Genomic DNA, 12252 nt, shown 5'->3' with positions numbered 1-12252 from the left:
GCCTGTCTGTGTGACACCTGTCTGTCTGCTTGTCTGCAATGCCAGTCTGTCTGTGAGCCTGTCTGTCTGTCTGTCTGCCTGCTTTTCTGTGTGAAGCCTGTCTGTCTGCCTGCCTGTGACACCTGTCTGTCTGTGTGACGCTTGCCTGCCTGCCTGCCTGTCTGTGAAGCCTGTCTGTCTCTGTGTGACGCCTGCCTGCCTGTCTGTCTCTGTGTGACGCCTGTCTGTCTGCCTGTGACGCTTGCCTGCCTGCCTGTCTGTCTGTGTGACGCCTGTCTGTCTGCCTGTGACGCCTGTCTGTCTGCCTGTGACGCCTGTCTTCTGTCTGTCTGTCTGCCTGTCTGCCTGCCTGTGACGCCTGTCTGTCTGTGTGACGCCTGTCTTCTGTCTGTCTGTCTGTCTGCCTGCCTGTCTGTCTGTGTGACGCCTGTCTGCCTGCCTGTGACTCCTGTCTTCTGTCTGTCTCTGTGACGCCTGTCTGTGTGAAGCCTGTCTCTCTGTCTGTCTCTGTGACGCCTGTCTGTGTGAAGCCTGTCTCTCTGTCTGTCTGTGTGATGCCTGTCTCTCTGTCTGTCTGTGTGACGCCTGTCTGTCTCTGTCTGTCTGTGTGATGCGTGTCTGCCTGCCTGTGACGCCTGTCTTCTGTCTGTCCGTCTGTCTGTCTGCCTGTCTGTGTGACGCCTGCCTGTCTCTCTGTCTGTGTGAAGCCTGTCTCTCTGTCTGTCTGTGTGACGCCTGTCTGTCTGCCTGCCTGTGACACCTGCCTGTCTGTGTGACGCCTGCCTGTCTCTCTGTCTGTCTGTGTGATGCGTGTCTGCCTGCCTGTGACGCCTGTCTTCTGTCTGTCCGTCTGTCTGCCTGCCTGTCTGTGTGACGCCTGTCTCTCTGTCTGTCTGTCTGTGTGACGCCTGCCTGTCTGTCTGTCTGTCTGTGTGACGCCTGCCTGTCTCCCAGTGGAGGCCGAGTTGAGGCAGCTGCACGCGGAGGCGAGTCAGAGGGCTCAGGCCGAGCGCAGGGCCGAGGCTGAGCTGCAGGAGGCGCAGTGCAGGCTGGAGGACCTGCAGGGGGCGCTGGAGAGCGCCAGGGAGACCAGCGAGAGGCTGAGGCAGGAGCTGAGCAGCCAGCGAGAGGAGAGCGAGAGAGGTGAGTCACCCTGCTGCGCCCCCTGCTGGTGAGGGGGTGTTCCTGCTGCTCCTCCTGCTGGTGAGTCACCCTGCTGCGCCCCCTGCTGGTGAGGGGGTGTTCCTGCTGGTGAGGGTGTGTCCTGCCCCAGTCCTGCTGGTGAGGGTGTGTTCTGCCCCAGTCCTGCTGGTGAGAGTGTGTTATTGCCCCAGTCCTGCTGGTGAGGGTGTGTCCTGCCCCAGTCCTGCTGGTGAGGGTGTGTTATTGCCCCTGTCCTGCTGGTGAAGGTGTGTTCCTGCTGGTGAGGGGGTGTTCTGCCCCAGTCCTGCTGGTGAGGGTGTGTTATTGCCCCAGTCCTGCTGGTGAGGGTGTGTTATTGCCCCTGTCCTGCTGGTGAGGGTGTGTTATTACCCCAGTCCTGCTGGTGAGGGTGTGTTATTGCCCCTGTCCTGCTGGTGAGGGGGTGTTGCTGCTGGTGAGGGTGTGTTCTGCCCCAGTCCTGCTGGTGAGGGTGTGTTCTGCCCCAGTCCTGCTGGTGAGGGTGTGTTATTGCCCCAATCCTGCTGGTGAGGGGGTGTTCCTGCTGGTGAGGGTGTGTTCTGCCCCAGTCCTGCTGGTGAGAGTGTGTTATTGCCCCAATCCTGCTGGTGAGGGTGTGCCCTGCCCCAGTCCTGCTGGTGAGGGTGTGTTATTACCCCAGTCCTGCTGGTGAGGGGGTGTTCCTGCTGGTGAGGGTGTGTTCTGCCCCAGTCCTGCTGGTGAGAGTGTGTTATTGCCCCAATCCTGCTGGTGAGGGTGTGCCCTGCCCCAGTCCTGCTGGTGAGGGTGTGTTATTGCCCCTGTCCTGCTGGTGAAGGTGTGTTCTGCCCCAGTCCTGCTGGTGAGAGTGTGTTATTAACCCAGTCCTGCTGGTGAGGGTGTGCCCTGCCCCAGTCCTGCTGGTGAGGGTGTGTTATTACCCCAGTCCTGCTGGTGAGAGTGTGTCCTGCCCCAGTCCTGCTGGTGAGAGTGTGTTATTAACTCAGTCCTGCTGGTGAGGGTGTGTTCTGCCCCTGTCCTGCTGGTGAAGGTGTGTTCTGCCCCTGTCCTGCTGGTGAGGGTGTGCCCTGCCCCAGTCCTGCTGGTGAGGGTGTGTTATTACCCCAGTCCTGCTGGTGAGAGTGTGTCCTGCCCCAGTCCTGCTGATGAGGGTGTGTTATTACCCCAGTCCTGCTGGTGAGGGTGTGTCTTGCCCCAGTCCTGCTGGTGAAGGTGTGTTCTGCCTCAGTCCTGCTGGTGAGAGTGTGTTATTGCCCCAGTCCTGCTGGTGAGAGTGTGTTATTGCCCCTGTCCTGCTGGTGAGGGGGTGTTCCTGCTGGTGAGGGTGTGTTATTGCCCCAGTCCTGCTGGTGAGAGTGTGTTATTGCCCCTGTCCTGCTGGTGAGGGGGTGTCCTGCCCCTGTCCTGCTGGTGAGGGTGTGTTCTGCCCCAGTCCTGCTGGTGAGGGGGTGTTCTGCCCCTGTCCTGCTGGTGAGGGTGTGTTATTGCCCCAGTCCTGCTGGTGAGGGGGTGTTCCTGCTGGTGAGAGTGTGTACTTGCCCCAGTCCTGCTGGTGAGGGTGTGTTCTGCCCCAGTCCTGCTGGTGAGAGTGTGTCCTGCCCCAGTCCTGCTGATGAGGGTGTGTTATTACCCCAGTCCTGCTGGTGAGGGTGTGTCCTGCCCCAGTCCTGCTGGTGAGGGTGTGTCTTGCCCCAGTCCTGCTGGTGAGAGTGTGTTATTGCCCCTGTCCTGCTGGTGAGAGTGTGTTATTGCCCCAGTCCTGCTGGTGAGGGGGTGTTCCTGCTGGTGAGGGTGTGTACTTGCCCCAGTCCTGCTGGTGAGGGTGTGCCCTGCCCCAGTCCTGCTGGTGAGGGGGTGTTCTGCCCCAGTCCTGCTGGTGAGGGGGTGTTATTGCCCCTGTCCTGCTGGTGAGGGTGTGTTATTGCCCCAGTCCTGCTGGTGAGGGGGTGTTCTGCCCCAGTCCTGCTGGTGAGGGGGTGTTATTGCCCCTGTCCTGCTGGTGAGGGTGTGTTATTGCCCCTGTCCTGCTGGTGAGGGGGTGTTCCTGCTGGTGAGGGTGTGTTCTGCCCCAGTCCTGCTGGTGAGGGGGTGTCCTGCCCCAGTCCTGCTGGTGAGGGTGTGTTATTGCCCCTGTCCTGCTGGTGAGGGGGTGTGCCTGCTGGTGAGGGGGTGTTCTGCCCCAGTCCTGCTGGTGAGGGTGTGTTCTGCCCCAGTCCAGCTGGTGAGGGTGTGTACTTGCCCCAGTCCTGCTGGTGAGGGTGTGCCCTGCCCCAGTCCTGCTGGTGAGGGTGTGTTATTGCCCCTGTCCTGCTGGTGAGGGTGTGTTCTGCCCCAGTCCTGCTGGTGAGAGTGTGTTATTACCCCAGTCCTGCTGGTGAGGGTGTGTTATTGCCCCTGTCCTGCTGGTGAGGGTGTGTTCTGCCCCAGTCCTTCTGGTGAGGGTGTGTTCTGCCCCTGTCCTGCTGGTGAGAGTGTGTTATTGCCCCAGTCCTGCTGGTGAGGGTGTGTTCTGCCCCAGTCCTGCTGGTGAGAGTGTGTTATTACCCCAGTCCTGCTGGTGAGGGTGTGTTCTGCCCCAGTCCTGCTGGTGAGGGTGTGTTCTGCCCCAGTCCTGCTGGTGAGGGTGTGTTATTGCCCCAATCCTGCTGGTGAGGGTGTGCCCTGCCCCAGTCCTGCTGGTGAGGGTGTGTTATTACCCCAGTCCTGCTGGTGAGGGTGTGTCCTGCCCCAGTCCTGCTGGTGAGGGGGTGTTCCTGCTGGTGAGGGTGTGTTCTGCCCCAGTCCTGCTGGTGAGGGAGTGTTCCTGCTGGTGAGGGTGTGTTCTGCCCCTGTCCTGCTGGTGAGAGTGTGTTATTGCCCCAGTCCTGCTGGTGAGGGTGTGTTCTGCCCCAGTCCTGCTGGTGAGAGTGTGTTATTACCCCTGTCCTGCTGGTGAGGGTGTGTTCTGCCCCAGTCCTGCTGGTGAGGGTGTGTTCTGCCCCAGTCCTGCTGGTGAGAGTGTGTTATTGCCCCAATCCTGCTGGTGAGGGTGTGCCCTGCCCCAGTCCTGCTGGTGAGGGTGTGTTATTACCCCAGTCCTGCTGGTGAGGGTGTGTCCTGCCCCAGTCCTGCTGGTGAGGGGGTGTTCCTGCTGGTGAGGGTGTGTTCTGTCCCAGTCCTGCTGGTGAGGGGGTGTTCCTGCTGGTGAGGGTGTGTTCTGCCCCAGTCCTGCTGGTGAGGGTGTGTTCTGCCCCAGTCCTGCTGGTGAGAGTGTGTTATTGCCCCAGTCCTGCTGGTGAGGGTGTGTCCTGCCCCAGTCCTGCTGGTGAGGGTGTGTTCTGCCCCAGTCCTGCTGGTGAGGGGGTGTTCCTGCTGGTGAGGGTGTGCCCTGCCCCAGTCCTGCTGGTGAGGGTCTGTTCTGCCCCAGTCCTGCTGGTGAGGGTGTGTTCCTGCTGGTGAGGGTCTGTTCTGCCCCAGTCCTGCTGGTGAGGGTGTGTTCCTGCTGGTGAGGGTCTGTTCTGCCCCAGTCCTGCTGGTGAGGGGGTGTTCCTGCTGGTGAGGGTGTGCCCTGCCCCAGTCCTGCTGGTGAGGGTCTGTTCTGCCCCAGTCCTGCTGGTGAGGGTGTGTTCCTGCTGGTGAGGGTGTGTTCTGCCCCAGTCCTGCTGGTGAGGGGGTGTTCCTGCTGGTGAGGGTGTGTTCTGCCCCAGTCCTGCTGGTGAGGGTGTGTTCCTGCTGGTGAGGGTGTGTTCTGCCCCAGTCCTGCTGGTGAGGGGGTGTTCCTGCTGGTGAGGGTGTGTCCTGCCCCAGTCCTGCTGGTGAGGGGGTGTTCCTGCTGGTGAGGGTGTGTTCTGCCCCAGTCCTGCTGGTGAGGGGGTGTTCCTGCTGGTGAGGGTGTGTCCTGCCCCAGTCCTGCTGGTGAGGGGGTGTTCCTGCTGGTGAGGGTGTGTCCTGCCCCAGTCCTGCTGGTGAGGGGGTGTTCCTGCTGGTGAGGGTGTGCCCTGCCCCAGTCCTGCTGGTGAGGGTCTGTTCTGCCCCAGTCCTGCTGGTGAGGGTGTGTTCCTGCTGGTGAGGGTGTGTTCTGCCCCAGTCCTGCAGGGGCGCCTCAGGGAGGTGGAGTCGGAGCTCCAGCAGCAGCTCCGCGAGATGGAGACGCAGCTGCGCGCAGCGAAGAGAGAGGAGGCACAGGCAGGTGAGTGTGGCTCCGGGCAGCGAAGAGAGAGGAGGCGCAGGCGGGTGAGTGTGGCTCCGGGCTGGGGGGTGAGGGGGGGGGCAGGGGGGGCGAGGGGGGGTGCTGGAGCCCGAGTGACGCCGTGTCTGCCCAGCGGTGTGGGGGGGTGAGGGGGGGGGTGCTGGAGCCCGAGTGACGCCGTGTCTGCCCAGCGGTGTGGGGGGGTGAGGGGGGGGGGTGCTGGAGCCCGAGTGACGCCGTGTCTGCCCAGCGGTGTGGGGGGGTGAGGGGGGGTGAGGGGGGGTGCTGGAGCCCGAGTGACGCCGTGTCTGCCCAGCGGTGTGGGGGGGTGTGGGGGGGTGCTGGAGCCCGAGTGACGCCGTGTCTGCCCAGCGGTGTGGGGGGGTGAGGGGGGGGGGTGCTGGAGCCCGAGTGACGCCGTGTCTGCCCAGCGGTGTGGGGGGGTGAGGGGGGTGTGGGGGGGTGCTGGAGCCCGAGTGACGCCGTGTCTGCCCAGCGGTGTGGGGGGGTGAGGGGGGTGTGGGGGGGTGCTGGAGCCCGAGTGATGCCGTGTCTGCCCAGCGGTGTGGGGGGGTGAGGGGGGGGGGGTGCTGGAGCCCGAGTGACGCCGTGTCTGCCCAGCGGTGTGGGGGGGCGAGGGGGGGTGCTGGAGCCCGAGTGACGCCGTGTCTGCCCAGCGGTGTGGGGGGGTGTGGGGGGGGGGGGTGCTGGAGCCCGAGTGACGCCGTGTCTGCCCAGCGGTGTGGGGGGGTGAGGGGGGGTGTGGGGGGGTGCTGGAGCCCGAGTGACGCCGTGTCTGCCCAGCGGTGTGGGGGGGTGAGGGGGGGGGTGCTGGAGCCCGAGTGACGCCGTGTCTGCCCAGCGGTGTGGGGGGGTGTGGGGGGGTGCTGGAGCCCGAGTGACGCCGTGTCTGCCCAGCGGTGTGGGGGGGTGAGGGGGGGGGGTGCTGGAGCCCGAGTGACGCCGTGTCTGCCCAGCGGTGTGGGGGGGTGAGGGGGGGGGTGCTGGAGCCCGAGTGACGCCGTGTCTGCCCAGCGGTGTGGGGGGGTGAGGGGGGGTGCTGGAGCCCGAGTGACGCCGTGTCTGCCCAGCGGTGTGGGGGGGTGAGGGGGGGGGTGCTGGAGCCCGAGTGATGCCGTGTCTGCCCAGCGGTGTGGGGGGGCGAGGGGGGGTGCTGGAGCCCGAGTGACGCCGTGTCTGCCCAGCGGTGTGGGGGGGCGAGGGGGGGTGTGGGGGGGTGCTGGAGCCCGAGTGACGCCGTGTCTGCCCAGCGGTGTGGGGGGGTGTGGGGGGTGTGGGGGTTGCTGGAGCCCGAGTGACGCCGTGTCTGCCCAGCGGTGTGGGGGGGTGAGGGGGGGTGCTGGAGCCCGAGTGACGCCGTGTCTGCCCAGCGGTGTGGGGGGGTGAGGGGGGGGGGGTGCTGGAGCCCGAGTGACCCCGTGTCTGCCCAGCGGTGTGGGGGGGTGAGGGGGGGGGTGCTGGAGCCCGAGTGACGCCGTGTCTGCCCAGCGGTGTGGGGGGGTGAGGGGGGGGGGTGCTGGAGCCCGAGTGACGCCGTGTCTGCCCAGCGGTGTGGGGGGGTGAGGGGGGGGGGTGCTGGAGCCCGAGTGACGCCGTGTCTGCCCAGCGGTGTGGGGGGGCGAGGGGGGGTGCTGGAGCCCGAGTGACCCCGTGTCTGCCCAGTGGTGTGGGGGGGCGAGGGGGGGTGCTGGAGCCCGAGTGACCCCGTGTCTGCCCAGCGGTGTGGGGGGGCGAGGGGGGGTGCTGGAGCCCGAGTGACGCCGTGTCTGCCCAGCGGTGTGGGGGGGTGAGGGGGGGCGCTGGAGCCCGAGTGACGCCGTGTCTGCCCAGCGGTGTGGGGGGGTGAGGGGGGGTGCTGGAGCCCGAGTGACGCCGTGTCTGCCCAGCGGTGAGGGGGGGGGGGGGGTGCTGGAGCCCGAGTGACGCCGTGTCTGCCCAGCGGTGTGGGGGGGTGAGGGGGGGGGTGCTGGAGCCCGAGTGACGCCGTGTCTGCCCAGCGGTGTGGGGGGGTGAGGGGGGGGGGGTGCTGGAGCCCGAGAGACGCCGTGTCTGCCCAGCGGTGTGGGGGGGTGAGGGGGGGGGGTGCTGGAGCCCGAGTGACGCCGTGTCTGCCCAGCGGTGTGGGGGGGTGAGGGGGGGGGTGCTGGAGCCCGAGTGACCCCGTGTCTGCCCAGCGGTGTGGGGGGGTGAGGGGGGGGGTGCTGGAGCCCGAGTGACGCCATGTCTGCCCAGCGGTGTGGGGGGGTGCTGGAGCCCGAGTGACGCCATGTCTGCCCAGCGGTGTGGGGGGGTGCTGGAGCCCGAGTGACGCCGTGTCTGCCCAGCGGTGTGGGGGGGTGTGGGGGGGCACTGGAGCCCGAGTGACGCCGTGTCTGCCCAGCGGTGTGGGGGGGTGTGGGGGGGTGCTGGAGCCCGAGTGATGCCGTGTCTGCCCAGCGGTGTGGGGGGGTGAGGGGGGGGGTGCTGGAGCCCGAGTGACGCCGTGTCTGCCCAGCGGTGTGGGGGGGTGAGGGGGGGGGTGCTGGAGCCCGAGTGACGCCGTGTCTGCCCAGCGGTGTGGGGGGGTGCTGGAGCCCGAGTGACGCCGTGTCTGCCCAGCGGTGTGGGGGGGCGAGGGGGGGTGCTGGAGCCCGAGTGACGCCGTGTCTGCCCAGCGGTGTGGGGGGGTGAGGGGGGGGGGTGCTGGAGCCCGAGTGACGCCGTGTCTGCCCAGTGGTGTGGGGGGGTGAGGGGGGGGGGGGTGCTGGAGCCCGAGTGACGCCGTGTCTGCCCAGCGGTGTGGGGGGGTGAGGGGGGGTGCTGGAGCCCGAGTGACGCCGTGTCTGCCCAGCGGTGTGGGGGGGTGAGGGGGGGGGGTGCTGGAGCCCGAGTGACACCGTGTCTGCCCAGCGGTATGGGGGGGTGAGGGGGGGGGGGGTGCTGGAGCCCGAGTGACGCCGTGTCTGCCCAGCGGTGTGGGGGGGTGAGGGGGGGGGTGCTGGAGCCCGAGTGACGCCGTGTCTGCCCAGCGGTGTGGGGGGGTGTGGGGGGGTGCTGGAGCCCGAGTGACGCCGTGTCTGCCCAGCGGTGTGGGGGGGTGAGGGGGGGGGTGCTGGAGCCCGAGTGACGCCGTGTCTGCCCAGCGGTGTGGGGGGGTGAGGGGGGGGGGTGCTGGAGCCCGAGTGACGCCGTGTCTGCCCAGCGGTGTGGGGGGGTGAGGGGGGGGGGGGTGCTGGAGCCCGAGTGACGCCGTGTCTGCCCAGCGGTGTGGGGGGGTGAGGGGGGGGGGGTGCTGGAGCCCGAGTGACGCCGTGTCTGCCCAGCGGTGTGGGGGGGTGAGGGGGGTGCTGGAGCCCGAGTGACGCCGTGTCTGCCCAGCGGTGTGGGGGGGTGAGGGGGGTGCTGGAGCCCGAGTGACCCCGTGTCTGCCCAGCGGTGTGGGGGGGTGAGGGGGGTGCTGGAGCCCGAGTGACGCCGTGTCTGCCCAGCGGTGTGGGGGGGCGAGGGGGGGTGCTGGAGCCCGAGTGACGCCGTGTCTGCCCAGCGGTGTGGGGGGGCGAGGGGGGGTGCTGGAGCCCGAGTGATGCCGTGTCTGCCCAGCGGTGTGGGGGGGTGAGGGGGGGTGAGGGGGGGTGCTGGAGCCCGAGTGACGCCGTGTCTGCCCAGCGGTGTGGGGGGGTGAGGGGGGGGTGCTGGAGCCCGAGTGACGCCGTGTCTGCCCAGCGGTGTGGGGGGGCGAGGGGGGGTGCTGGAGCCCGAGTGACGCCGTGTCTGCCCAGCGGTGTGGGGGGGTGAGGGGGGGGGTGCTGGAGCCCGAGTGACGCCGTGTCTGCCCAGCGGTGTGGGGGGGTGAGGGGGGGGGTGTGCTGGAGCCCGAGTGACGCCGTGTCTGCCCAGCGGTGTGGGGGGGTGAGGGGGGTGTGGGGGTTGCTGGAGCCCGAGTGACGCCGTGTCTGCCCAGCGGTGTGGGGGGTGAGGGGGGTGTGGGGGTTGCTGGAGCCCGAGTGACGCCGTGTCTGCCCAGCGGTGTGGGGGGGTGAGGGGGGGGGTGCTGGAGCCCGAGTGACGCCGTGTCTGCCCAGTGGTGTGGGGGGGTGGGGGGGGGGTGCTGGAGCCCGAGTGACGCCGTGTCTGCCCAGCGGTGTGGGGGGGTGAGGGGGGGGGTGCTGGAGCCCGAGTGACGCCGTGTCTGCCCAGCGGTGTGGGGGGGTGAGGGGGGTGCTGGAGCCCGAGTGACGCCGTGTCTGCCCAGCGGTGTGGGGGGGTGAGGGGGGGGGTGCTGGAGCCCAAGTGACGCCGTGTCTGCCCAGCGGTGTGGGGGGGTGAGGGGGGGGGTGCTGGAGCCCGAGTGACGCCGTGTCTGCCCAGCGGTGTGGGGGGGTGAGGGGGGGGGTGCTGGAGCCCGAGTGACGCCGTGTCTGCCCAGTGGTGTGGGGGGGTGGGGGGGGGGTGCTGGAGCCCGAGTGACGCCGTGTCTGCCCAGCGGTGTGGGGGGGTGAGGGGGGGGGTGCTGGAGCCCGAGTGACGCCGTGTCTGCCCAGCGGTGTGGGGGGGTGAGGGGGGGGGTGCTGGAGCCCGAGTGACGCCGTGTCTGCCCAGCGGTGTGGGGGGGTGAGGGGGGGGGTGCTGGAGCCCGAGTGACGCCGTGTCTGCCCAGCGGTGTGGGGGGGTGGGGGGGGGGTGCTGGAGCCCGAGTGACGCCGTGTCTGCCCAGCGGTGTGGGGGGGCGAGGGGGGGTGCTGGAGCCCGAGTGACGCCGTGTCTGCCCAGCGGTGTGGGGGGGTGAGGGGGGTGCTGGAGCCCGAGTGACGCCGTGTCTGCCCAGCGGTGTGGGGGGGTGAGGGGGGGGGGTGCTGGAGCCCGAGTGACGCCGTGTCTGCCCAGTGGTGTGGGGGGGCGAGGGGGGGTGCTGGAGCCCGAGTGACGCCGTGTCTGCCCAGCGGTGTGGGGGGGCGAGGGGGGGGGTGCTGGAGCCCGAGTGACGCCGTGTCTGCCCAGCGGTGTGGGGGGGTGCTGGAGCCCGAGTGACGCCGTGTCTGCCCAGCGGTGTGGGGGGGTGAGGGGGGGGGTGCTGGAGCCCGAGTGACGCCGTGTCTGCCCAGTGGTGTGGGGGGGTGGGGGGGGGGTGCTGGAGCCCGAGTGACGCCGTGTCTGCCCAGCGGTGTGGGGGGGCGAGGGGGGGTGCTGGAGCCCGAGTGACGCCGTGTCTGCCCAGCGGTGTGGGGGGGTGAGGGGGGGGGTGCTGGAGCCCGAGTGACGCCGTGTCTGCCCAGCGGTGTGGGGGGGTGAGGGGGGTGCTGGAGCCCGAGTGACGCCGTGTCTGCCCAGCGGTGTGGGGGGGTGAGGGGGGGGGGTGCTGGAGCCCGAGTGACGCCGTGTCTGCCCAGTGGTGTGGGGGGGCGCTGGAGCCCGAGTGACGCCGTGTCTGCCCAGCGGTGTGGGGGGGTGAGGGGGGGGGTGCTGGAGCCCGAGTGACGCCGTGTCTGCCCAGCGGTGTGGGGGGGTGAGGGGGGTGCTGGAGCCCGAGTGACGCCGTGTCTCCCCCCAGCCGCGGCGCTGCGCCAGTGGGAGCGGCGGTCCGCGCGGGAACGGGACCGGGAGCAGCAGCTGCGCGCGCTGAGGGAGGAGCAGGACCAGCGGGAGGCGCAGGACCTGCAGAGGGCGCTCCGGAGGGCCGAGGCCGACCGCACCCTGCTGCTGGTGAGGCATCGTGCCCCCGACCCCCGACCCCTGACCCTCCCCGCACTGACCCCTGACCCCTCCACCCGCAGGCCACCGTGCGGCAGGAGGGACTCCTGCGTCAGTACAGGAGGAACAGGACTGCGGCCCGGACAGCACCCCCAGACCTGGAGGACGAGCCCCCGCTGGCCCCGCCGGTACCCCCAGCCCAGGAGGACGAGCCCCCGCTGGCCCCGCCGGTACCCCCAGCCCAGGAGGACGAGCCCCCGCTGGCCACCAGGCCAAGACAGGCCCAGGCTCTGAGGTCCAGCAGCAGGCCGCAGCAGAGAGGTGATCTCTGACGTCCTGCCTGTGTCTCCTCTCTCCTCTCTCCTCTCTCCTCTCTCCCTGTGTCTCCTAACCCTTCTCTCCTCTCTCTCCCTGTGTCTCCTCTCTCCTCTCTCTCCCTGTGTCTCCTAACCCTTCTCTCCTCTCTCTCCCTGTGTCTTTCTTCTAACCCCTCTCTCCCTGTGTCTTCTCTCTCCTCTCTCTCCCTGTGTCTCCTAACCCCTCTCTCCTCTCTCTCCCTGTGTCTCCTAACCCCTCTCTCCTCTCTCCCTGTGTCTCCTCTCTCCAGACTCGCTGTCCTCGGTGCTGGAGGAGCTGCAGGTGCTCAGCCTGGCCGTCATCGACAGTGGGGAGACGTCCAGCGAGGAGGAGGGCGATCGCAAGGCAGCAGAGGGCAGTCTGGGCTCAGTGGGGCTTTTCACCAACAGCAAGGCCTGATCCTCAGTGACCCCTGACCCCTGACCCATCGAAGTCTGTGGCCCTGGTGTACCTGCTCAGCCCTGCTGGACCCTGACCCCTGACCCCACGTGTACCTGCTCAGCCCTGCTGGACTGGATCCTGCAGCAAGGGCGTCGGAGCCCTGCAGGAACACAGACGTGTTTCACTGGGAAAAACTGTGTTTTCTGGGAATAAATCTCACGGGAGAAGCTCTGTGGGCTGATTTCTTCCTCCATCAGAACCTGGAGAGAGAACTCCTGTGGGGTACTGGGGTGTCAGTGCCCTGTGTGTCTGCAGACAGAGTGCGGTGGATGTGGGGTGTGTATCCTGGGGTGTATTCTGGTGTGTACGTGGGGTGTACAGTATGTGTGGGGTGTACGTGGGGGGTGTATCCTGTTGTATATCTGGGGGGTGTACGTGGGGGGTGTATGTGGGGGGTGTATGTGGGGTGTACGTGGGGGGTGTACAGTATGTGGGGT

General features: G+C 68.1%; 1 protein-coding gene across 1 annotated transcript in view; it reads left to right on the top strand.

The window, feature by feature from the left end:
• The window catches only part of LOC148806036 (coiled-coil alpha-helical rod protein 1-like), a gene marked incomplete at its 5' end in the record, with an annotated part of 38766 nt that extends 26784 nt beyond the window's left edge, over nt 1-11982 (top strand). Inside the window, 5 exons of the mRNA XM_088909679.1 lie at nt 955-1143; nt 5228-5329; nt 10878-11029; nt 11101-11338; nt 11625-11982. Of these exons, the coding sequence (XP_088765805.1) occupies nt 955-1143; nt 5228-5329; nt 10878-11029; nt 11101-11338; nt 11625-11773 (830 nt within the window). The remainder of the gene's footprint in view (nt 1-954; nt 1144-5227; nt 5330-10877; nt 11030-11100; nt 11339-11624) is intronic.
• Nucleotides 11983-12252: the final 270 nt, after the last annotated feature.

Source organism: Atractosteus spatula, unplaced genomic scaffold (assembly GCF_055471065.1).
Source record: "Atractosteus spatula isolate fAtrSpa1 unplaced genomic scaffold, fAtrSpa1.hap1 Scaffold_60, whole genome shotgun sequence".
Lineage (NCBI taxonomy): Eukaryota > Metazoa > Chordata > Actinopteri > Semionotiformes > Lepisosteidae > Atractosteus > Atractosteus spatula.
This window is presented reverse-complemented; position numbering and strand designations above follow the sequence as displayed.